Raw genomic sequence first — 25,346 nt, 5'->3', positions numbered from 1 at the left:
GGGCTGTGCACATATCTAGAGTTGTTGACGAGGCCAATTAAAAGTCTTTCATTAAGATTGAGGGGAAAGTGTTTTATGTTAATGAGCTCATTAATCTCTGAATGAATGAACTGAGCAGTGTCAGTCACCGGACTAGCCCCGCCCACCAGCGCTCTGACCACACCCCTTCTCCCATAAACTCCTTTAACTGCTATAATGAGACATATTTGATATGCTAATAAGTAAGAGAAAACATTTTTATTCGATTTAATGATGTTTAAACAGCCAGCCGATCACAGTCAGAGAGTTTTTCCAGTGGGTTAGGTTTCATTTGTTCACATTGGTTAACTAATTCACTAACAATGGAAAATACTTCTAAAGCATTTATCTTTTTAACTGAAGCATTTACTAATACATTAATACAATCAAAATGTGAATCTGTAAATATTATTTTTGTGCAGACAGATCACTTGTATTACTTTAGTATATTTTCCAACACTACGGTTATTATACTCGTGTGTGTTTAGGACAGACTCGTCCAGCTTTACTTCTCTGCTGACGCCGCTCGGTACAGCCGTCCCCCCAGATCCTCCAGCTTCTCCCGCTTGTCCAGATCCTGATAGAGTCCGACCGGAACCGGACTGATCCCGTAGAGCAAACCGAACAGAGATCCGGCGATCAGACCCGTCGCACTGCCTTCGCCTGCAACACACAGGTCAGTGAACCTCTACACCTGCTGCCCTGAGGGATTCTGGGTAATAACGGGTGTACATTCTGGCTATTACATTCACGTAGGCCTCTGGTGCTCTTCGGTCATTTTTGACCAAAAATGTTTAATTGGAATACCATTTCAATTAAATGAAACGAAACGAAACAATTTACGAAACTTGGTAAAGGTTTGGCACTCGCGTAGACTGGAGCCGGTTTAATGGTCCTGAAAACAATATTCACTCCTGAGCTCGTCGCGGACACACACGAATGAGAGTTTCCTCTAGTGGAAGCGTCGGGAACTGCAGCCACACACACTCTCACTAAACGCTCTTTACTGGGATATCAGCTCACATGCGGAACACACACTTGGTTAGATTTATGGCTTTGATTTTATCACAGTTTTAGAGTAAAAATGCTTTTTAAAATGTACGTATATTTCATATAAAAATTGAAAATAGTGTTTTTGCACATTTTTCATAACAATATGTGAAAAGCGCTATATAAATGTGACGAATTAAATCATTATAATAAACGTAAAATACTGTAACTTTTTTTAAGTTCACTTTTTTTCCCTTCAGCAATAATCTGCCGAGTGTCGTCTCTGAGAACAGATCTAACGTCTGAAGCGTTCGGATTTACACAGTTTAAGCTGGACATTAGCTCAAAAAGTGAATAAATGGATTATAAATACAGTGTGAACACAAAAATCCCCTAAAAATACAAATATGAAGAAAAAAACATTATCGAAATACAATAGTAGATTAGTTTCATTAAAATAAAATCTAAAATCTCTGTGATTTGCGCGTGAAACCCTGAACCCTGACCCTGAGTCGAGGCGCGGCTGACCTGCGTGGAACACGGCCCGCTTACACAGCTCGTCCCAGCTGGAGCCGGCGCCGAGCAGAGCGTCGTACGCGATCATGGGGGCGTCGTGACCCCTGCGACCCGGGCAGCCTTCAGAACTCCAGCGCTTGTACATCTGCACACACACACACACACACACACACACACACACATCAGTACTAGAACATCTGAACACACACACACACACACAGCTATCATGATTATAACTTTTCTTATTGTGATTAATCCAGATGTGTGTGTGTGTGTGTGTGTGTGTGTGTGTGTGTGTGTGTGTGTGTGTGTGTGTGTGTGTGTGTGTGTGTGTGTGTGTGTGTGACCTTGTCTGTCTCTTGGGGGTCGTATCGCTCCGGAATCGTGGCTTTCCTCTCTCCGTCTTCGATCCCTCTCTCCTCCAGATAGAACTGCCACTTGGCCTCGAAGTAAAACCACTTCTCCTGGTATTCTGGAGCGCACACACACACACACACACACACTCATCAGAGCAGAGTTCTAGCCCTAACCCTAAGGTCAGAAAAGTTATGCAAACGTAATATAACGCATCACTCTTCATGAAAAGTAACTCAGTAACACAATTAGTTCATTTTTGGGAGTAATTCAATATTGTACTGCATTGCTTTTCAAAGTAACTTCCCCAGCCCTGATCACGACTCGTTCTCGCGTCTCACCTGCCATGTGTCGGATGGTCTTCCTGCAGTATTCCTCGGCTCTGGGAATCACGGTCAAGAGGTCGCGACCCCAGCTCTGTAGAGGTCTGCCCTGGATAGCGAATGAAGCGAAGAGAGCGGTGCAGAGAGAGCCCAGGAACCCTGCGCACACACACACACACACACACATTAGTGAGGGAGTGATGGACGCTGGTCCTCGTGACATCATGCTCACCTTTAGAGTCAGCAATCGGATACTTGTTATAAAATTAACATTTCGACTCCTTGATGAGCATTTGAACATGAGTTTACGCGTGAGACTCTGTTAGCGTGCGGCCGTGAGTAACTAAGAGCCGCTCTTAAAGGGACAGCGCTGATATTCTCTATAATAACACACAGGATGTGTGTTATTTTTTTGTGATAAGACTGTGGATGATCTATGTTTTTTTTCCTAATTGTAATGGAAGTGGTGAATGGATAAGCAGAGCGGTGATGTCTGAGCGAACGAACGCTCCCGGCGCCGCTCACCGATAGGGTGATTGTGGGTCATGCGGCCCGTCTCGACGCTGACCTCCACCAGCGTGTCCAGCCGCTCCGGCTGCCAGTAGCGCATCCCCACACACACGGCTTTAGTGGCCGCTCCGTGACCCGAGCCTGCAGAGCAACACACACACACACACACTCTTTCTTTAAACTCTTAGGTTTGAATAAATCTTTTTACGAGTCATTTGGTTGATTTAACGAACGAATTGACTCCGAAAAAGATTTGTTCTTTTTGATGAACAAGTTCGAACAGGAGAATCGTTTAAAGCCCTTTGAACAGTTTGCACTGAAACTGTCTTTTGGACCTTGAACCGTTTGGACCCCATTGAAGTCCATTATATGGAGAAAATCCTGGAATGTTTTCATCAAAAACCTTAATTTCTTTTCGACTGAAGAAAGAAAGACATGGACATCTTGGATGACACAGGGGCGAGTAAATTATCAGCAAAAGTTTTTTAAAAGTGAACTAATCCTTTAAGAATGTGAGGAATTTGTTTATTGATCAAATCTAGAGATTTAAAGGTAAATAATAAAAATGGCGAACCCTTCTCGTTGAACGGCGTGTGCCAGGCGAGCAGGAAGTTGTTGGGCTTGAGGTTTGAGCATCCCTGAACGGTGCTGGGCCCCGGGGCCCGACCCTGCAGACACACCATGGCCTCCACATAGAGCCGCACCAGCTCCCGGTACAGGTCCTCCAGACACCAGTAATCTGACCACACACACACACACACACACACACACACATGAGCAAATCCCACGGCTGCTGGAGCACGACTGGCATCCGCAGCGGTAGTCATGTGTCAGGACTAGTTTAGCCGTGATTAACCGCAGCTGATTACAGCGTGTGTGTGTGTGTGTGTGTGTGTGTGGATGGAAGGCATTCGAGCACATTAGGGCTCCTCAGGGACCACGACAGCAATCAGATGAAGGCCACACACACACACACTCACAGACAGACACACACACTCTCCTGTCTGCATGAACTGAAGCTCAATTAGCCGCTGATTAACTTCTGCAGACTCGGCATTATCGATGCATGACACTGACAGTGTTGTGTAACACATCTCTAGTAACTCGAGTAATGTAATCAGATTACTATTTCAAGTAACTAGTGGAGTAACGCATTACTTTTCAATTTACAACAAAATATCAGAGTTACTTTTTCTAAATAAGTTACTTTGCTTTCCCAGGACTGACCGCTGTCCTCGAGCTGAGAGAAACCGTGTGTGTGTGTGTGTGTGTGTGTGTGTGTGTGAACATGATGGTTAGTGTAGGCCTAGACTGAATGTGAGCACTGATTAATCTTATTTGCACAAAAAAGTTTCAGTATTCCTCAAAATGAATAAAGTCAGTGAAATGCAAAATCAGAAAACTAAGCAAACCTTCAATAATTAATGTTAAATAAAACAAATATTTTGCAATTATGCATTTTCTTCAGTTCTGCGCGTTACACTCCTACATTTCCTTCAACCTTTTTATTTCAATTTTGGTGTTTCAAAATTACTTTTTTGTTATATATTTAAAAAAACGCCCAGCCCAAATGAGTAACGCAAAAGTAACGTAACGCATTCGTTTTCTTAAAAAGTAACTAAGTAACGCAATTAGTAACTTTTACCCCTTTACCCGTCTCCCCTTATAGACGTGACAATCACAATCCACACTTAAATGGTTGTAGTTTAAGAATGTATGATGTAAAACTATAATTATATATATTGTTGTCAGTGTTGGGTGTAACTAATTACTAAGTAATTAGTTACTGTAATTTAATTACTTTTCCCTTGAAAATGTAAAGTAAGGGATTACTCTTCATTTATCTGTAATTTAATTACAGTTACTTCTGATGTAATTGAGGTAAATACTGTGTATAGATCAATCCGATCTCACAGCGATTCATATGCATTTTATGAGGTGTATAAATGGCACTCGTACAAATTCGTATGAATTATTGTAAAATATGTATGAAAAAAGTGTGAAATGTCATGAGATCAGACATAAAACAATAGTGGGTTTAACATCAAAATGTATTGTCTGATGCTAAAAAGTATGTTTTTATAATGTTACCTTCTCCACCTTGGTCAGTTTAAGGATAATAATTCATGCAATTTTATAGTGTTTATTTGAAAGAATTAAAACAGATGTATATCCTTGTATTATTCAGCTGGTTGAGATTGATATGGGATTTTGAAAGTAATTAGTAATTAAAAGTAATTAAATACTTTTTAGAGAGAGTAATTAGTACAGTAATCTAATTACATTGTTGAAGAGGTAATTAGTAACTAGTAATTAATTACTTTTTTAGAGTAACTTACCCAACACTGATTGTTGTTATCTTTTGAACTCATGAAAACAAACTGAGGTTTCTACCAATATCTTTCATAATTTTTCATGTGCTATTTCAAAATAAAGGCCTAACACGCATAATGAATATTACATCAATGACTGCTCCTCTGTAATCTATTTGAGAAACAGCCACCAATTATGAAGATTGTAAGCTTTCAAATGATACATAGTAAATCAATATTACTTTAGGTTTTTACTAAGATATTATTATTGTTTGATAATGGCCACCAGGATTGAACGCAGTATTCATTGTCACGCATTAGTTTTCAGAGCGACTGTGATGTGACGGGCTGTTCTCTGGGTTAATCAGAACTTCTCAGAACATTCTGGCAAAGTTATGAATAAACAAACGCTAATAGACTGTTTTTGTGAAAGGGTTATTTCGGACCTCAGCTCCCGGTGGATCTTCAGTCCTGTCCCGGGGATTAAAGCGAGTCACGGATGGCCAGCTCTATTCTGGGTCTGTTATCAGGTGAGTGTGTGTGTGTGTGTGTGTGTGTGTGTGTGTGTGTGTGTGTTTGTGTAAGTAAGTCATGCAGAGGAAAGATCGCTGTATTATAATCAATCCGCATTTCAGAGGGATTCCACATGCATTCATCCCTATTCCGAGAGAGAGAGAGAGAGAGAGAGAGAGAGAGAGAGAGAGAGAGAGAGAGAGAGAGAGAGAGAGAGAGAGAGAGAGAGAGAGAGAGAGAGAGAGAGAGAGAGAGAGACACGGCACATTTATAGACTTTTCTCACTGATGAGGAAAAAAACTTCAGGTCTCATTAGTTAATAATGCAATAACGAACAATCAACAATAATTTAAAGCATGTGTGTCAGAAACATAGTTATTGTTTGTTCATGGTAGTTCACGGTGCATTAAATAACTTTTCATATTAGTAGATGTGAAGATTAACTTTAGTTTTGTTCATTGTTAGTTCACGTTAACTTGATTTAACAAATGAAAGTTTGCCTAGAATTTATTCTCTTAGTAATTAGTGACACGGATCATAAGTTTGGGGATTTCATAAAAAGTGTCCTCTGCTCTCCAAGACTGCGTTTACATGATCAACAATACAGAAAGAACAGGAATATTGTGAAATATTGTTCTCTATGTCAATATACAGTAAAGTGTAATTTATTCCTGTGATTTATCATCATTACTCCAGTCTTTAGTGTCACATGATCCTCCAGAAATCACTCCAATATAAAGATCTGACACATTTATAATTATTATCAGATTATATTATTATTTTATCTCAGGATTGTTTGATGAATAGAAAGCTCAAAAGAACAGCATTTATGTGGAACAGAATCTCCCGTAACATTATAAATGTCACTTTTGATCAATGTAATGTATCTTCGCTGAATAGGATTGTTTCTGCATGTGTGTGTGTGTGTGTGTGTGTGTGTGTGTCCCACCGGTCACCAGGGCCTCGGCTGTGGTCATGTGCATCAGGAGCCCGTCGCTGAAGGGCCATGTGTCCGGCTCCAGACGCAGCGTCTCCAGACCCCCGAGGGCCGCCACCTCCTGCTGGATCCGCGACCCCGACCCACACGCCTCCCAGCGCCGGCCCAGCGCGTCCCCCACCGCCCCCAGAACCATGGCGGCCCGGAACCGGTCCATGAGCATCCAATCAAGCTGGAGAACTGGATAGGACCTTGCTCCCGCCGAGCTGACAGTGTGTGTGTGTGTGTGTGTGTGAGAGAGAGAGAGAGTGAGAGTGAGTGAGAGAGAGATGTGTGTGTGTGTGTGTGTGTGTGAGAGAGAGAGAGAGAGTGAGAGAGATGTGTGTGTGTGTGTGTGTGTGTGTGAGGTTCCTCATCTGAACTCGCTCCGGACTTTATCAGCGGCTCTGAGCTGAGATCAGGGTCTCCTAAAAAGGCAAGAGCTTCAGTCCCACACATACACACACACACACACACATGCCAGAGACTCTGATCTCACACACTTCACTCTGTCTGCTCCTGCTCTTATCATCACAGACGGTTATTCTCATCAGAATGAAATTAGTTGCTCCGCCTTCTCAGCTCGACTCCGGTTAGTAACACACACTTCTCTACTAACACACTCCGGTTAGTAACACACACTTCTGGCAGATCAGTCTTCGGTTTAGATGCTCAAGAGTTATTGTGTCTGAAAGTCTCTTCTGCTCAACATGCCTGCATTTATTTAATTAAAAACACAGTAAAAATAGTGAAATATTATTATAATGTAAATCATCTGTTTTTAATGTGAATATACAGTAAAGTGTAATTTATATCCTGTGATCAAAGCTGAATTTATCATCATTACTCCAGTCTTCAGTGTCACATGACCCTTCAGAAATCACTCTAATATGAGGATCTGATGATCAACACAGTTATGATTATTATCAGAGTTGAACAGTTTTGCTCCTTCTGATTTTTGGGGAATGTGTGATACACTGCCGTTCAAGTTTGAAAAAAAAAACGCATTAAATAGATAAAAAAAATTACATTTATGTTACAAAAGATTCTATTTCAAACTTCAAACCGTCTATTCATCAAATAATTCTAAAATTAAAAAATCTTCCCCTAAAAATATGAAGCAGCGAACGCACGGTTTTTGTTTTTTGAGCATCAGATCCTCATATTGAGTGATTTCTGAATGTATTTCTGTAATAATTCTTTCAGAAACGTTCAGCCTGAAGGTTATTGTGCGTTGATGATGATGATGAAGAGTAATTGGAGATTCACCAGATTTGAGCCAAAGCATGAATATAAAATTAAAGATAATGTGACGAGTTTTGTTAAATAATCTTTATTTACATGCAGAGAAACAGTGTGTGATGAGATGAACTGAATGACACACACACACACACACACACACACACACAGAGAGAACTGAGGGACTGGTCCAGACGAACACTGAGGTGTGTGTGTGTGTGTGTGTGTGTGCTGATTTAATATCACAGACGCTTGTAAACAGGAACAGGATCTCATCGGTGTTGGTCCGTGTGATTCCTCGGCGCCCGTCACGTCACTCTCTGAGACTCTGGGGTCAGAAGGTCACAGCGCTCCAATGATCTCCAAACACACACGTCACGTGACTAAACTCCAGGTATGGACGCTCACACTCCGCATAAAACAACATCATTAAACGTCTCACAATTCTGACCGCTTTTTACTTCGTTTTCGCAATTGTAAGAAAAAGTCTGAATTACAGCGAAAAACTTCGCGAACCCAGAGGAAGTCCCATCGGCAATAAACTCGCAATTGTGGAAAAAAACGTCCGATTTGCACAAAATAAACTCACAATAAAAAAAAGCCTGGATTGCACGACATGAATGTGATTGTGAGATAAAAAACTAACATATTCCACGGTGAGCTATTTTAGTATTCTGTGGTGTAGCCACGCCCCTATGTGTGGTGCATCATGGGATGTGCAGTTGCCACACTGGTGTCGGAGTGCGGACAGGGTCCAGGTGCAGTGTGACAGCTCTCTCTGCGTTAAAGATATATATATGTAAATCCGTTTGTGGTCAAAGAGTCCGTGTGAGAGGCTCCGCCCCCCTGAAGCGCTCATTATAGAGTCAGGTGACCCTGTGACGTCACGATCGGCCGCGCAAACTCCACGAAGTCATCGATGAGCACCGGCCACGCTCCTGAAACCAACACACTCCGCATTAGGTCAGCAGTCGCACACCGAACACACACACACACACATACGGCTCAATAACAGGGTACACACACACACTGTCAGTGTAATTCCAGGACTTTAAGATCTCACCTATCAAACAAGATCTTTATTATCTTCCAACTTCTGAAAAGGGTAAATATAAATAAACGTGATGTTCCTATAACTGTGAGCAGTTCATCAGTGCTTATTAATATAACAAGTATATAAAATATAGAGACATTTCATCATCCAATCGCTGCTTAAAAACTCAAGCATGAAAACGGCAGAAGCTGTGTGTGTGTGTGTGTGTTGGGTCTCGGCTCACCCTCCTCGTCGTAGTTGGACATGTCGTCGGCGATCACGTTCCCGAAGTCCAGCAGCAGATTCCACGTGTCTTTAGAGATCGGCTTCTTATGATGCTCCTGTACACACACACACACACACACACACACACACACACAACCTCATCAACACACACACACAGCACCACTGACACACACACCCTCCCCGCGATCATCACATCCAGAATACAAGTGTGTATTTACATAATAAATGTGTGTGTGCTGTGTGTAATTATTATATTATACATGCATTTTAGAAAAACATTATATATAAAAATATATACATGCAATATAAGTACACACACACACACACACAGATATATTATGTAACTGACGGTCGCCGCTCTGACTGACGGGGCTGGTGTGGTTCAGTCTGCAGTGGAGGTCCGTTATGTTTAATTACATAAGTTGATATCTGGATTATAGTCATGTGACGCACCAGGAGGAACGTGTTCCAGAGCTGGAGGAACTTGAAGCGTCCGGAGAGAACGAGGTTCCAGTAGGCCAGCGCCATCTCCAGATCTGAGACAGAGAGGATCATGGGTCACCGCACGGGTCATCACACACAGACGTTCACTAGGCCGGCCGCTCACCTAAAGCCTTCTGACCCGGGCTCTTGGCGAAGGTGAACGTGAACTGATAGAAGTCCCTGAACTTCCCAGAATCCTTCAGCTCCTGCTCTAGTCTGGGCAGAAGACTCCTCAGCTTCTCGGGACTGTCACATCTACACAAACGAGCACTTCAGAGTCAGCATCTGCACGCTCCCCTCGAAGGGTCAAACACACTCTCCAGGGCGGCCAGGCACGTTAAAGGGTTCGTTCACCAGTAATGTACACTCGCCCTCGTGCTGTTCGTTCATCTTCAGAACACTAATTAAGATGTTTCTGATTAAATCTGAGAGCTGGATCACTCCTCCATAGGCTTCTGTGGCCCAGAAAGTTATTAAAGACATCGTTAACATAGTCAGTGGCTCAACCTTAAGTTTATCAAGCGACGAGAATACTTTCTGTGCGTAAAAAAAAGATCGTAGACTCACTATTAGGGTTGGGTATCGAGAATCGAGTATCGATTGGAACCGAGACTAACTTTTCGTTTTTCCCGGAATCGTTCAAAAGTTAAAATTTCGATTCCTAGTTTCGATATTCACAGTCCGCCGAGCGGAAGAAGAAACCGCTGAACAACACCAACGAAGAAGCGTCTACCGGAAGTGTTGGCATAACCGCGCGAGTCGAACATGAGTAGCTTACGTCGGCGATCCAAAGTGTGGCTTCACTTTTCTAAAAATAACGAAATCTCGGCAAAATGCAAAATTTGTGACAAAAGGAGTATTTTTACAGAAGGAGTATTTCCTTCAGAAAGGCCGTTGGTTAGCAAGGTTAGCTAAACTTTTTTCTTAAAAGAATCGGAATCGAGAATCGTTAGGAACCGGAATCAAAAAAAGGAATCGCAATCGGAATCAGAATCGTTCAAATTCAAACGATACCCAACCCTACTCACTATTGGCCAGCATCACCACCAATAGTGAGCCTGCGTTCGTATAACACAGAAGCGCTGTTTCACTACGCGAACTCACTCAGGCCACACAGAAGAACATAAAGAGATGAATAAAGTCGTTATTTTTGTGTGTTTTTGCGCACAGAAAGTATTCTCGTCGCGGGATAAACATAAGGTTGAGTCACTCGGACTATTTTAACGATGTCTTTACTAACTTTCTGGGCCGGTTTGAACATAAAAGGCTAAAAGTTTTTGAAATTTTCAAGCTCTTTAAGCTCCGCCCCCTGTGCCAGGAGCAGCTCATTTGCATTTAAAGGGACACACAAAACGGTGTGTTTTTGCTCATCCTCAAAAAATGACAATTTTAACATGATATATAACAATATCTGTGGGGTATTTAACATCTTGTGAAAATGGGATTATACCACCCCTTTAATTTTGCGTGAAAAGATTATATTTGTGTTTTATTGGAAAAATTAAACGCTGATCTCATATTTTGTCTTGCAATAATTCACCTTTTAATAAATGTTTTTATTCTAGGATTTCAAAAAGCCAAACTCAAGCACCTTTGAAACGACATAAAGCCAGAATTGCGAGAGAAAGATGCAGTGCTTGTTTGTGTACGGATAAAGCTGAGCGTCTCACCCCAGATCCGACATGCCGTCCAGGAACTCTTCGCGACTGAACTCGCACTGCGTCGCCGCTCTGAACTTCCACGCTACGATTAGCACACCGACGCTAGCGGGATCCAGAACCAGGTCGTCGCAGAACTGCTGGATTCCCTCGAGTCCGATCTTGTTCTCGTCGTGAGGATCTGCACACAGAAGCAGACCAGCAGCACAAATGAAGAAACACACACACACACACACACACACGGCGGCTCACCTTTATAGCGGTTGTAAAGCTGGTCCAGCTTCTTGCGGTCCATGGGCTCCCGGTGGTTCTGGATGTGGTTGCTCGCGGTCGTGTCCCGTCTCCAGTCATTGTGGGTCAGGCAGAACAGAGCGGTTCTCTCCGCGGCCCGGGTGAAGGACATGACCTGGCGGATCTTCTCCTTCTGGGTCGACTTCAGCTTATGCTGGAAGAGCAACAACACCGTTAGCCTTGAAAACTCATAATACAGAATTATTCATCGCTTCTGCGTATCCATGCGAACTGGAGTCATTTCGACAACGTTTATCAGTACAGAGCTGAAGAGGAGGAGGCCTGCAGCAGCATTAGTTACAGTAAACAGGGCTAGACCAACAAGTCCATCACCAGTATGTGGAATTTCAGTACGACTCGACAACTTCACAAGCCATACAAAATACATTTATGCCAGAATACCAATTACTAGGATAAAATAATTCATATCCCATGACGCCACGCGAGAGGATATTTTTTTTAAATTTATTTTTATTATTATTATTATTTTATTTATTTTTTACGGGAGAGGATTTGAATGACACTGTAGCGAAGCAACTGACGCTGGTAGGTCACGTGACAGTAAATTAATTAGCATTACCCATATTCATCTTTGAAAACATCCCTAACAATTATGTAAATTGGGATTTTCCCTTCTTCTGTCAATGCATTCCCACATGTTCCTTATTCGGTATTATATATTTTAATACTGAATTTAAAGAAACATGCTTTTTAACGGTCGTGAAGTTCAAAAACGTATTAACGTTAAGTACACGATTTCGCCCACAGAGATAAGTTAGACTTTTTCTTATAATTGCTTGAAATAAGTAGGAATAGTGAGATAAAAAGTCGGAATTACCGTCTTTTTAATTTTATCTATTATTTAACTTATTTTGTGGCTGAGTATAAAGGGTAACTGACATCACTTGGAATTATGATCGTTTAAACTCATTTTAGCAGACGCTTTTATCCAAAGCGACTTACAATTGCTAATTAAACATAAGTAACATTACTAAGTAATAATTAAACATAAGTATGTACGAATCTCCTGAACTAAACGTTAATCTTGGCTTTATCATAAATCAGTGGTGTTACCATGGTACAGTGCTACTATAATATTTTTTACCACATTAATAATCGTGATATTAACAGTGCATTACCATGATATGTGTAGGATTGAGTTTATGAAGAGATCTACGAATGTCGGAACCGCGAGCAGAAGGGCGATCAGTTCCGGTGACCCGCTTTGATTCGGATCTCGCAAAACACCCTCCGTCCGTTTCCCTCATAAACTGACGCGCGGGAACAGCGTGAGAATAAGCGCAGAACGGGCGTCAAACATTACAGATAAACACAAACACTGCCCCCTGCGCGCTCACCTACCATCCTCATCTCCAGCCGAGCTGCCTGTGCGCATGCGCGGAAACCAGCTGGCGCTCGGGGAACTCTGGGAAATGTAGTTTTTACACCTGTGCTGCTCTTGAAAACACAAGCTATCTGAACTACTTTGCAGAATGTCTACCCTTGCAAAAACAAAGCATTGATGTTAGCAAGCATTTAGAAGTTATTAATTATGGGTTATTTGTACAAGAGTTTGAAAATAGTATGTGGCAAAAGCAGCTAAACCTGTAAGTTTTCTAGTTTTTTGTGTGTCATATACAGTGGCTGACTCAGATAATTCTACTCATTAGTCATTAGCTGGATTTCTATGGAAAGAAATTTCTGCCATATAGCTAGGGGAAAATCGTGCTTTTGTAAATCATTTATAACTTACCAGGTAACAATTATGATATAAAAAGTCGAAATGATGACATACAAAAGACAAAATGATGACATGTCACTAAAAGTCGAAATGACAATAAAATTATTTTTGACTTCATAGTTCCAATTTGTATCTTAATTATGGCATAGCATGTCATAATGTAGAATGTAATAGTTTTAACTTTATCTCTTATTTATGTCTTATTTTTGTTATGCGCGGTGCGGAAGGAAAACTACATCCCCCAGAATTCCACGCGCTGTTGTGATTCAGTTCTGTTTTCAGCGCTACTATCATGAAACACCGCTGAAAAACAAATCTCGACGGAACTGACAGCACACAAAAGCGCTTAATGTCCGTCAATCTTCAGCGAACTCTCAGTGAGGTGTAGTCTGGTGTGAGCTGCTCTACTCTCTCTCTCTTCGGTAAGTCGTTTACCTGCTCCGGGAACCGAGCGAGCGCGGATTTCACCGTTCCGTCACCGGGTGTCCGTGCGCGAGCTGCGCGCCGCTGCTGTCCGGTGAGGTGCGCGCGCAGCATGTGGCGTCACAAGAGCGCGATTGTTTCCTCCGTTTACTGCCGAGTTCTTGCCGTTCTTGAACTAAACTGCATCACAGACACCAGGTATGAGTTACTTCTCTCTTTCTGTTTATTAGCGCTGCTATGTTATCTTGCAGAATGGCATGCAGAAAATATTGACGCGGATGACTGACAACCTTCAAGGTTACCTGAGGCTGAATAAATAATAATTTTAACATTATCGCGTTTGATGGACAGATCAAATCACCCGCATAATGCTGAATATTATACAGTGATTTATAGCCACGCTCAGTCAGTTGACATTGATCAGTTATTTAGTTAATTGATTTTTAAACATCAGCAACGTCATTATCGCGGTGTGTCTGGAATTACCCGTGTTATTATTATTATTATTATTATTATCATAGTTTGCTAAACTAAAACCATAATAAAAAACGTCAGTGACCTGAAAAAAACAAAACAAAACCTGGTGCTAAAATAAAATAAAACTTAAACGTATTTTATTTCAGTTAGTTGCCAAGGCAATTATTCCCCGCTTTGATGTACTAAAATAACTGAAATTTAAAAATCCAAACAATTTATTGATTAAATGAATTAAAAAAAAATATATTTTTTTAACTAAAACAAATTACTAAAGTTAAAATGGAAAATCTAAAAATAAAAACTAATTAAATATTTTAAGAAAGACTATAAAAGTATCTGAACGATACGATACGTTTTAGGAAACAAACCCAACCATTACATCATACTCTTTTTGATTTATTTATTATTTTTGGCGGAAGCTCCTCCCACTCCTGCATATTCCACTGTTAACAGCCTAAAGAGCTCGACCATTTAAAGCGACAGGCGACAAAGTGTGGACCATACACAGTAACTAATGTGGACGCTGATACATTAATCGCACGGTCTTTAAATTATGTGCTTCTGTTTCTATAGACTTGAAAGATTATAATAAAGTTCATATTTTAAGTAAGCCTCTCATTCATTTCCCAACAGAAAACTTGTACATCAAAATAGGTGCGTGTCATTGTGTGAGTGTCATTGTGAAATCCACCCTGTTGTGCGACATTCCTTTATTGACATGTCAATAATATTCTCTGCTGATGTGAACTTTGTGTTTGTCTGATTCCACACTGATTCAGGGATGAAACGCTGAGGAAAATGAGCCGTAACTCTGCAGGATGTAGGTGTGCTGGGCCGGTAAACACACTTCAGGGTTGTTTGTCTAGTTAGTGACACACCTTCACAACTCTTTAGTGTTCATGTCAGGTGAGTACTTGAGTTTTATTTCTAAAGAATCTTCAGTCATGTTTAACACATTTACTCTTTATTTACTGTCTTACTGTGAGTTTATTGAGGGATTTACAGTAAATGTGTTTCTATTGTAGTTTATGTGCAGGACTTCTGATCGGATAAAACAGTTATAGTTCCACCTCAGTTGAACCAGACGTTGTTTGTCCAACTTTATTTCCTCACAAGTTTACTTGAGTTTATAAAGGGATTTTATTCAGTAAGGGATAATTATCGTCAATTAACACAATGATGTGCACCGATAAATCGTTTAGAATAAACACTGCAATATTCATATAAAACAAATAAGAACACTTAATTACTTTGAACAATGATTGAATTTCTACATTTTTTTTCCTTTTTCTTTTTTTATGGTTATTATTTCTTACATTTGTGTGTATGTGTTATTGGTGGATGTTGTGGAAATTATCCAGTGGGTTGGTATGTGTGAGTGAATAGATGCTGGTTTATATGTGTTGTATGGTTTAGATATTACTTAAAGGGATAGTTCACCCAAAGACGGAAATTAGCCCATGATTTACTCACCCTAAAGTCATCCTAGGTGTGTATGACATTCTTCTTTAAGACGAACACAATCAGAGTTATATAAAAAGTCTCCTGGCTCTTCCAAGCTCTATAATGGCAGTGAATGGATGTATATTTTTTGAAGTCCATAAAAGTGCATCTGTCCATCATAAAAGTGCATCTGTCCATCATAAAAGTGATTCTATCCATCATAAAAGTGCATTTATCCATCATAAAAGTGCATCTGTCCATCATAAAAGTGCGTCTGTCCATCATAAAAGTGCATCTATCCATCATAAAAGTGCATCTGTCCATCATAAAAGTGCATCTGTCCATCATAAAAGTGCGTCTGTCCATCATAAAAGTGCATCTATCCATCATAAAAGTGCATCTGTCCATCATAAAAGTGCGTCTGTCCATCATAAAAGTGCATCTGTCCATCATAAAAGTGATTCTATCCATCATAAAAGTGCATCTGTCCATCATAAAAGTGCATTTATCCATCATAAAAGTACATCTATCATCATAAAAGTGCATCTATCCATCATAAAAGTGCATCTATCCATCATAAAAGTGCATCTATCATCATAAAAGTGCATCTATCCATCATAAAAATGCATCTGTCCATCATAAAAGTGATTCTATCCATCATAAAAGTGCATCTGTCCATCATAAAAGTGCGTCTGTCCATCATAAAAGTGCATCTGTCCATCATAAAAGTGCGTCTGTCCATCATAAAAGTGCGTCTGTCCATCATAAAAGTGCATCTGTCCATCATAAAAGTGCGTCTGTCCATCATAAAAGTGCATCTGTCCATCATAAAAGTGATTCTATCCATCATAAAAGTGCGTCTGTCCATCATAAAAGTGCGTCTGTCCATCATAAAAGTGATTCTATCCATCATAAAAGTGCGTCTGTCCATCATAAAAGTGCATCTGTCCATCATAAAAGTGCGTCTGTCCATCATAAAAGTGCATCTATCCATCATAAAAGTGCATCTGTCCATCATAAAAGTGCGTCTGTCCATCATAAAAGTGCATCTGTCCATCATAAAAGTGCATCTGTCCATCATAAAAGTGATTCTATCCATCATAAAAGTGCATCTGTCCATCATAAAAGTGCATCTATCCATCATAAAAGTACATCTATCATCATAAAAGTGCATCTATCCATCATAAAAGTGCATCTATCCATCATAAAAGTGCATCTATCATCATAAAAGTGCGTCTGTCCATCATAAAAGTGCGTCTGTCCATCATAAAAGTGCATCTGTCCATCATAAAAGTGCGTCTGTCCATCATAAAAGTGCATCTATCCATCATAAAAGTGCATCTGTCCATCATAAAAGTGCGTCTGTCCATCATAAAAGTGCATCTGTCCATCATAAAAGTGCGTCTGTCCATCATAAAAGTGCGTCTGTCCATCATAAAAGTGATTCTATCCATCATAAAAGTGCATCTGTCCATCATAAAAGTGCATTTATCCATCATAAAAGTACATCTATCATCATAAAAGTGCATCTGTCCATCATAAAAGTGATTCTATCCATCATAAAAGTGCATCTGTCCATCATAAAAGTGCATCTATCCATCATAAAAGTACATCTATCATCATAAAAGTGCATCTATCCATCATTAAAGTGCATCTATCCATCATAAAAGTGCATCTATCATCATAAAAGTGCGTCTGTCCATCATAAAAGTGCGTCTGTCCATCATAAAAGTGCGTCTGTCCATCATAAAAGTGATTCTATCCATCATAAAAGTGCGTCTGTCCATCATAAAAGTGCATCTATCCATCATAAAAGTGCGTCTGTCCATCATAAAAGTGCATCTATCCATCATAAAAGTGGTTCTATAGATGCATTTTTTTTTTCAGTTTTGATTTCACGGTGACTGTAATAACCCTGCGATGATGTGATTCCAGCGTGCCGGATGCGAGGCGTGTGTGCAATGCTGTGCTTCGGCCTGGTGGTGGCGCTGCAGGCTCAGCATGGCCACCGAGCGCAGGTGTACGGACACCCGTGGGTGACGGAGAACTGCCGGCGGCTCTCCACGCTCCTCAGACACAAGCACGCGGCCGTGCGTAAACTGGGCTCTGCGGCGCTGGTTCTGGAGCGGGACGGGTCGCTGGCGCCGAACGAGAAGCTGTTCCGCATCCACACGCTCGAGGTGTTCCAGCGCGAGCTCAACGAGAGCGAACGCTCCCTCTTCCAGGCCGTGGAGGGCCTCCAGCGGGTGCTCACGGGGAACCTCCGAGACATCGTCAACATGAGGGACAGCAGCCGGCAGCGGCTCCAGGCGCTCAGAGAAGCCGCCATCAAGGTCAGACACACTTGAGTTTCTTCCACGTCACAATATTCCTCATTTAAAGGAGTAGTTCACTTAAAAAAGAAAATTAGCCCATGATTTACTCTCCCTCAAGTCATCCTAGGTGTTTAATACTTTCTTCTTTCAGACGAATACAATCGTACAATCGAGTTATATTAATAAACAGCCTGAAGTCGTATTGAAATTGGTGATTTTTAACTTGTAATGGAGTCATTTTCGCTGTAAGGTATCTGCACTTTTACTCAAGCGTGGGTCTCAGGTACTCTTTGCCTGTGTGTGTTTGCAGGAGGAGCAGGAGTACATGGAGCTGGTGGCAGCGGAGAAACACCAGCAGGAGGCGCTGAAAATGGCACAAGACCGAAACAAAACCCTGTCCATGCTGGAGGAGATCCTGGAGGACGTGAGGAAAGCTGCGGACCGGCTGGAGGAGGACATCGAGGAGCACGCCTTCGACAACAACAAACAGGTGTGCAGAGTGCAAACACAGACGCGGAAAGAGAGTCACATGATGCAGCAGAACACAGGCTCACACACACATGTATGGGGATGAGTATTAAAGGTGACATAATACCCCCCTTTTCACCAGATGTAATATAAATCTATGGTGTCCCCAGAATGTGTGTGTGAAATATCAGCTCAAAATACCAGATCATTTATTACAGCTCTTCAAATTTTCCCCTTTTTTGGATGTGTGCAAAAACACACCATTTTTGTGTGTCCCTTTAAATGCAAATGAGTTTTAGCCCCGCCTCCATTTAGAAGAGGGTGGGGCCTTCACTTGAGCTTCCGGCAATAACAACACAGTCCGATCTCACTGATCCAGAATCAGGAGTAACCAGCAGCGAGTGCAGAGCGAAATCTGATCGGCTTATTTTTTGACAAGCTCTCAGAGAAAGGCTCTCCAGAACAAAGTTACTGGGTTTCACTTTTCACGTTTTCTGTGTCGGTAGAAGTGTCCGATTACAGCACTTGCACACGGAGTACCTCAGATTTTCAAATGTCTGTCCAGATGAAGGGGGTGAACGTGGAGGCCGTCCTGAGGGTGGAGGAGGACGAGGAGGACGGGAAGAGGAAGAACGCGTCCATGCGTGTGGAGGAAGGCAATCTGGGGCTCGGCATGCTGATCGACTCCCAGAATAACCAGTATGTGCTGACCAAACCACGGGACTCCACCATGTCCCGCGCAGACCACCACTTCATCAAGGTGACCTCGGATTGTTGTGTTATTCCACACAGATGGGAAATGATCAACAAAACCTTCAGTTATGCAGTTAAAGTCTCCCTGTAGTCAATCTTTTATCCCTTAAAGTGTGTGTGTGTGTGTGTTCTGCAGGATCTGGTGTTGGTGGTGATGTTGTCTCTGCCGTGTGGATGGTTGTGTGCGCTGATGGGTCTGCCGCCCATGTTCGGTTACATCATCTGTGGGGTTCTGCTCGGCCCATCGGGACTCAACAGCATTAAAGTGAGCGCTGAGCGTCTTCACACACATGTGTGCACATCTAGACGTGTGTGTAATGCTGTGTCTCCTGCAGTCTATAGTTCAGGTGGAGACGTTGGGAGAGCTCGGCGTGTTCTTCACTCTCTTCGTGGTCGGGCTGGAGTTTTCACCCGAACGCCTCCACAAGGTAAAAGCAGGTGTTTACCCTCGTGTGTTTGAGGGAAGAATGTGTTGAAGCTGAAGGGTGGAGGAGTGTAAAGAGTCTCAGGGTAATGAAGTCCTGAAATGAGATCTCCAGTCAGTCACTAGAGTCTGTTCCCCACTTTAATAGGGACCCTCCTTATGTACAAACAGATAGATAGATAGATGGATGGATGGATGGATGGATAGACAGCTCATGTGTTTTTATTGGTTAATGTCCGTTTGCTCTGATCTCCTGTGAAATATGGTCTAATTGCAGATACAGTGTGTGTTTGTTCATTGAGTCTTTAATGGGCTGATGGTTAGATACACTCCCTGAGCGTCAGGTATCCTGAGCTCCTCCTCATGGTGAAGCACACAGATGATGTTGTTGATGTGTTTAGGTGTGGAGGATCTCTCTGATGTTGATGTTGTTGATGTGTTCAGGTGTGGAGGATCTCGCTGCAGGGCTCTGGGGGTCTCAGTCTGCTGATGGTGTCCGCTGGTCTGCTGTGGGGTAAGATGCTCCACCTTCAGCCCTCACAGACCGTCTTCATCTCCTGCTGTCTTTCTCTATCCAGCACTCCACTAGTGTCTCGCTTCCTAGCCGGAGGATCCAGAGCCGAGTCCAAGGAGGGTGAGAGTGTGTGTGTGTGTGTGTGTTGATCCACTCACAGCTTTGGTGTGTGTATATATCAAGCTGCAACCTGCCGGTCTCTCTCTTGAATCCAACACTGAAGTAATTTAAACTGCAGTTCATCGACTGGCCACTAGAGACTGACTGCAAAAGAGAGTCAATCCCATAGACCCCCATGTTAAAATGCCTAACTTTAAAGCAGAAAAATATTTTACAGTCTGGTGCAATACATTTAATCCGGAAAGTATTCACAGAGCTTCACATTTTCCACATTCACAGCCTTTGCCATGACACTCAAAATTGAGCTCAGGTGCACCAGATCATCCTTGAGATATTTCCACAATGTGGTAATGTGGTAGAGTCCACCTGTGGTAAATTTAGTTGATGGAACATGATTTGGAAAGGCACACACTATAAGGCCCCTCAGTTAACTGTGCATGTCAGAGCACAAACCAAGCCATGAAGTCCAAGGAATTGTCTATAGACCTCTGAGACAGGATTGTGTCCTCATATTGCCCTCAATCCTGACTAGTCTCCCGGTTCCCTTTCCTTTGATCCTGACTAGTCTCATAGTTCCTCATATTTCCCTCAATCCTGACTAGTCTCCCGGCTCCTAAAATTTCCCTCAATCCTGACTAGTCTCCCGGTTCCTAAAATTTCCCTCAACCCTGACTAGTCTCCCGGTTCCCTTTCCCTCGACCCTGACTAGTCTCCCGGTTCCCTTTCCCTCGACCCTGACTAGTCTCCCGGTTCCCTTTCCCTCGACCCTGACTAGTCTCATAGTTCCTCATATTTCCCTCAACCCTGACTAGTCTCCCAGTTCCTCATATTTCCCTCAACCCTGACTAGTCTCCCGGTTCCCTTTCCCTCGACCCTGACTAGTCTCCCAGTTCCTCATATTTCCCTCAACCCTGACTAGTCTCCCGGTTCCCTTTCCCTCAACCCTGACTAGTCTCCCAGTTCCTCATATTTCCCTCAATCCTGACTAGTCTCCCGGTTCCCTTTCCCTCGACCCTGACTAGTCTCCCGGTTCCTCATCTTTCCCTCGACCCTGACTAGTCTCCCAGTTCCTCATATTTCCTTCAACCCTGACTAGTCTCCCGGTTTCCTTTCCCTCGATTCTGACTAGTCTCCCAGTTCCTCATATTTCCCTCAATCCTGAATAGTCTCCCAGTTTCCTTTCCCTCGATCCTGACTAGTCTCCCAGTTCCTTATCTTTCCCTCGATCCTGACTAGTCTCCCGGTTCCCTTATCCTCGATCCTGACTAGTCTCCCAGTTCCTCATATTTCCTTCAACCCTGACTAGTCTCCCGGTTTCCTTTCCCTCGATTCTGACTAGTCTCCCAGTTCCTCATATTTCCTTCAACCCTGACTAGTCTCCCGGTTTCCTTTCCCTCGATCCTGACTAGTCTCCCAGTTCCCTAATCTTTCCCTCAAGCCTGACTAGTCTCCCAGTTCCTCATCTTTCCCTCGATCCTGACTAGTCTCCAAGTTCCTCATCTTTCCCTCGATCCTGACTAGTCTCCCAGTTCCTCATCTTTCCCTCGATCCTGACTAGTCTCCCAGTTCCTCATATTTCCCTCAATCCTGAATAGTCTCCCAGTTTCCTTTCCCTCGATCCTGACTAGTCTCCCAGTTCCTTATCTTTCCCTCGATCCTGACTAGTCTCCCGGTTCCCTTATCCTCGATCCTGACTAGTCTCCCAGTTCCTCATATTTCCTTCAACCCTGACTAGTCTCCCGGTTCCCTTTCCCTCAACCCTGACTAGTCTCCCAGTTCCTCATATTTCCTTCAACCCTGACTAGTCTCCCGGTTTCCTTTCCCTCGATCCTGACTAGTCTCCCAGTTCCCTAATCTTTCCCTCAACCCTGACTAGTCTCCCGGTTCCCTTTCCCTCAACCCTGACTAGTCTCCCGGTTCTCTTTTCCTCTATCCTGACTAGTCTCCCAGTTCCTCGTATTTCCTTCAACCCTGACTAGTCTCCCGGTTCCCTAATCTTTCCCTCGGTCCTGACTAGTGGAGTTCTGCAGAGATGGTTGTTCTTCTGGAAGGTTCTCCTCTCTCCACAGAGAAACGCTGGAGCTCTGTCAGAGTGCCCATGGGGTTCTGTGTCTCCTCCCTGACTGAGGCCCTTATCCTCTGATCGCTCCGCTCCAGGAAGAGTCCTGGTGGTTCCACGCTTCTTCCATTTACAGATGATGGAGTCCACTGTGCTCAGTGGGACCTTGGGAGTCACGTTTGATTATATTTATTGTAACACCACCTCTCAACGGTGTGTGTGTGTGGGTTGACAGGTGAGCTGGACTACAGCAGTGTTTTACTGGGAATGCTGGTCATGCAGGACGTGCAGCTTGGCCTGTTCATCGCCGTCATGCCCACATTCATTCAGGGAGGAACTGGAGACACGGATAGGTAAATAATTATATTTATTTATTTTTTATTATGCAGCAGTAACAAATAAAAAATAAAAACAATAGAAAACAGTAATGAACAATAATAGACAGGTGAAGGTGAATCACGGACCTCGCTGGGACACTGTAGACCTCGCATCATATCAGTGTTGAAAACCGTTGTGCTGCTTCATATTTTTGTGGAAACCATATTCTTTTCAGGATTCTATGATAAACGTAACAGCTTTAATTTGAGATGTAATCTTTTGCAACATTATAAACGTGACTCTTGATGAGTTGAAGTGTGTGTGTCCCAGTGTGCTGATGGGAGCTCTACATGTTCTGGTTCTGCTGGCTCGGGTTCTGGTGTCTCTGGCCGGTGTGCTGATGATGTGTTGGATCCTGCGCTCGCATCTGATTGGCCCGTTCTACAGGAAGCTGCATGCGGAGAGCAAAGGGAACAAGGAGATCCTAGTGCTGGGAACCAGTGCCTTTGTGTTCCTGATGCTGACCGTGAGTCTCTCTCTCTCTCTCTCTCTCTCCTCTCTCTCACTCACACACACACACACACACCTGCCTGAAGGGGTTTATTCTGAGATAACAACAGGCTGGATCAGAATCAAGTTTACCACAGAGCCGTGTAATAATCTGCGGTATGTTCCAGGTGACCGAGTTCATGGACGTGTCGATGGAGTTGGGATGTTTCCTAGCAGGAGCGCTGCTCTCGTCACAAGGTCACATGGTCACCACTGAGGTCATGAGCTGCGCCGAACCAATCAGAGACTTCCTGGCCATCATCTTCTTCGCATCTATTGGTGAGCGGCCGGTCCTGGAGCTGAGAATTATGGGATATTAGCAGGAAATCTCAGAATCCAGTCATAAATAAGCAGACTATATTGCTATCGAAAGCAGGTTTATAAATACATAATCAAATACAACCAAATTCTGATGGAAGTGTCTGGCGGCCGTATGTGTGTGTGTGTGTGTGTGTGTGTGTGTTGTCCGCAGGGCTGCACGTGTTCCCGACCTTCGTCCTGTACGAGCTCACCATTCTGCTAGTCCTGACCTTCTCGCTGGTCATCATGAAGGTATTTTTGTTCACATGACACTGATTTCCTGAGCTTGAGCATGATCATGAGTCTCGCTGTGGTTCTGCTCTCAGTTCCTGATGGCGGTTCTGGTTCTGTCGGCCGCGCTCCCGCCGGGCTCTCGGCACATGCGCTGGCTGGTGTCGGCAGGACTGGCTCAGGTCAGCGAGTTCTCCTTCGTCCTGGGCAGTCGCGCGCGCCGGGCCGGCATCATCTCTCGAGAGGTCAGTGTGTCCGCTACTCCCAGAATGCCCTGCTGTTTAAACCAGCATGAAAGGGGCTAATCTGGACAGGGTGTGCATGTGCGCCGCCAGCGCTTCACAGATTAGCGTTTTTGAAGTTTACATGGAGATGATCACGTTTTTCAACGCTTGCACTTGAAACCTGTTTTAAAGTGTGTGTTCTCGAGCTCAAACACTGTGTGTGTGTGTGTGTGAATGAACGGCTGGAGCACACTAAAGTTTCTGTGTTCTGTAGAGCGGTGTCGTGTTAGCGGCCGCTAATTTAATAATTGCTGATCTTTACAACAGAAGTGAATCAATCAAAACTAACTTTATTCGGACATTAACTTTATTCTAGATCTGCTCTCTGTTACTGTAATCTCCTGTTAGCACTGTAAAGCTGCTGTGAGACTCTATAGTGTTAAAGCACTGTATAGATGGAGGAGACGCGAGTGTGTGTCGCTGGATAGATGGAGGAGACGTGACTGACGCTGTTATTCTGAGTGCAGATTGTACAGTAATAGACCTTGCTCTCCTCCTCTTCCTCACAGGTGTATCTGCTGGTCCTCAGCGTCACCACACTCAGCCTCCTCCTGGCTCCGGTGTTGTGGAGAGCCGCTACGATCCAATGCATCCCGCGACCCGACACTTACCACTCACCTGAGACTCTCCGGAGACACTCACGTCAAACTAATGCATCATATTGATGCATACTGACTTAGAAACACAAGGGCAGATGATCAAGTACAGCTTTAAAGCATCAGTTCACTTCAGAATTAAAATCTCTGTTGGACCCCACCCCAGTGATGTCACTATATAGAGAAACCCTGGAATGTGTTCTTCAAAAACTTTAATTTCTCCTCGTGAGCATCTTGGATGACGTGTGGGAGAGTAAACTATCAGGAGATTTTAATTCTGAAGTGAACTGATCCTGTAATATATTCACACACAACTTTTCTAATGTATTTATGTCTGCTATAATATGTTCTGTATGACCAAACGTTATTTATTAGTGTAATGCGTGCCTTGAAACGATCCGATGTGAAGCGGTTTTGTGTTAAACTCTTGCTCACGGTGGCGGCCTCACGTTTCTCACAGATGAACCGAATCATGAATCGTTCCTCAGAACTGTTGATTCTCTAGGAGCAAAACATGCCATTAAAATCTTCACTTCAGTGTGTTTGTGTTTCTGGTGTGTGCAATGACTTAACCACAGGCGTTTAGTGGGTTCACAATCATAATTATGAAATAAAAAGTCTAAATTAAATTTTAGGGTCATTAATTCCAACTTTTTATCTCTTAAATGACTTAGTATGTCATAATTAAATTTTAAGACGCTCATTTTTACTGTCATTTCACCTTTTAATCTCATATTATGTATGACTTCTCTAATAATAATGATTACTAGTAAATTATTATTAAGTATGAGTAAGTAATAATGAGAAATACCATTATGAACATATTAATTGAATTGAACAATTGAATTTTAATGTCATAATTTCAGTTT

At 42.8% G+C, this 25,346-nt stretch overlaps 3 protein-coding genes across 8 annotated transcripts; 1 reads left to right on the top strand and 2 right to left on the bottom strand.

Moving 5' to 3' along the window:
- Positions 1 to 222: 222 nt before the first annotated feature.
- Positions 223 to 6,770, bottom strand: adprhl1 (ADP-ribosylhydrolase like 1). Its single transcript, XM_039647001.2, has 7 exons — positions 6,486 to 6,770; positions 3,286 to 3,450; positions 2,727 to 2,852; positions 2,220 to 2,360; positions 1,872 to 1,996; positions 1,537 to 1,669; positions 223 to 681 (listed from the first exon to the last, which is right to left on the bottom strand). Exons 1-7 carry the CDS (start codon positions 6,694 to 6,696, stop codon positions 524 to 526), a joined length of 1,059 nt encoding a protein of 352 aa, XP_039502935.2. The 5' UTR covers positions 6,697 to 6,770; the 3' UTR covers positions 223 to 523.
- Positions 6,771 to 7,829: 1,059 nt separating this feature from the next.
- On the bottom strand, positions 7,830 to 13,767 carry dcun1d2b (DCN1, defective in cullin neddylation 1, domain containing 2b). Of its 5 annotated transcripts, none has more exons than XM_089132603.1 (7): positions 13,639 to 13,767; positions 11,424 to 11,616; positions 11,184 to 11,352; positions 9,638 to 9,768; positions 9,484 to 9,566; positions 9,029 to 9,125; positions 7,830 to 8,689 (listed from the first exon to the last, which is right to left on the bottom strand). In XM_089132603.1, exons 1-7 carry the CDS (start codon positions 13,738 to 13,740, stop codon positions 8,610 to 8,612), a joined length of 855 nt encoding a protein of 284 aa, XP_088988729.1. In that variant the 5' UTR covers positions 13,741 to 13,767; the 3' UTR covers positions 7,830 to 8,609. The 5 variants fall into 5 exon arrangements, with proteins under 5 accessions (XP_088988729.1, XP_088988730.1, XP_088988731.1 ...); XM_089132604.1 differs by lacking the exon at positions 13,639 to 13,767 and adding an exon at positions 12,825 to 12,993; XM_089132605.1 differs by lacking the exon at positions 13,639 to 13,767 and adding an exon at positions 12,821 to 12,845.
- Positions 13,685 to 25,019, top strand: slc9d1 (solute carrier family 9 member D1). 2 transcript variants are annotated; one of them, XM_089132600.1, is made up of 14 exons: positions 13,685 to 13,824; positions 14,883 to 15,009; positions 17,482 to 17,879; positions 18,172 to 18,351; positions 18,895 to 19,089; positions 19,219 to 19,347; positions 19,418 to 19,510; positions 19,951 to 20,140; positions 22,435 to 22,552; positions 22,848 to 23,043; positions 23,195 to 23,345; positions 23,539 to 23,618; positions 23,693 to 23,842; positions 24,391 to 25,019. In XM_089132600.1, the coding sequence occupies exons 2-14, from the start codon at positions 15,003 to 15,005 to the stop codon at positions 24,544 to 24,546; spliced, it is 2,043 nt and encodes a 680-aa protein (XP_088988726.1). In that variant the 5' UTR covers positions 13,685 to 13,824; positions 14,883 to 15,002; the 3' UTR covers positions 24,547 to 25,019. The 2 variants fall into 2 exon arrangements, with proteins under 2 accessions (XP_088988726.1, XP_088988727.1); XM_089132601.1 differs by lacking the exon at positions 13,685 to 13,824 and adding an exon at positions 14,607 to 14,757.
- The last annotated feature ends 327 nt before the right edge of the window (positions 25,020 to 25,346 follow it).

Source organism: Pimephales promelas, chromosome 6 (genome assembly GCF_988280905.1).
Source record: "Pimephales promelas chromosome 6, fPimPro1.hap1.1, whole genome shotgun sequence".
NCBI classification, from domain to species: Eukaryota; Metazoa; Chordata; class Actinopteri; order Cypriniformes; family Leuciscidae; genus Pimephales; species Pimephales promelas.
The sequence above is the reverse complement of the archived record's forward strand: the minus strand, read 5'-3'. Positions and strand labels throughout refer to the sequence as shown.

Bases quoted from the DNA above. Each gene is read 5' to 3' on its own strand.
- slc9d1 (XM_089132600.1), top strand. The intron at 19,348-19,417 runs GTGAGCGCTGAG...TGTCTCCTGCAG, and splicing joins CGGGACTCAACAGCATTAAA to TCTATAGTTCAGGTGGAGAC. The intron at 19,511-19,950 runs GTAAAAGCAGGT...TGATGTGTTCAG, and splicing joins CACCCGAACGCCTCCACAAG to GTGTGGAGGATCTCGCTGCA.
- dcun1d2b (XM_039647006.2), bottom strand. From the start codon at position 12,730: ATGAGGGAAACGGACGGAGGGTGTTTTGCGAGATCCGAATCAAAGCGG. The intron at 9,567-9,637 runs GTGAGCGGCCGG...TCTCTGTCTCAG, and splicing joins CCCGGGTCAGAAGGCTTTAG to ATCTGGAGATGGCGCTGGCC. The intron at 8,690-9,028 runs GTGAGCCGAGAC...TGTTGGTTTCAG, and splicing joins GTCCAACTACGACGAGGAGG to GAGCGTGGCCGGTGCTCATC.
- adprhl1 (XM_039647001.2), bottom strand. From the start codon at position 6,696: ATGCTCATGGACCGGTTCCGGGCCGCCATGGTTCTGGGGGCGGTGGGG. The intron at 3,451-6,485 runs GTGGGACACACA...GTGTGTGGTCAG, and splicing joins AGCCGAGGCCCTGGTGACCG to ATTACTGGTGTCTGGAGGAC. The intron at 2,361-2,726 runs GTGAGCGGCGCC...GTGTGTGCGCAG, and splicing joins GACCCACAATCACCCTATCG to GGTTCCTGGGCTCTCTCTGC.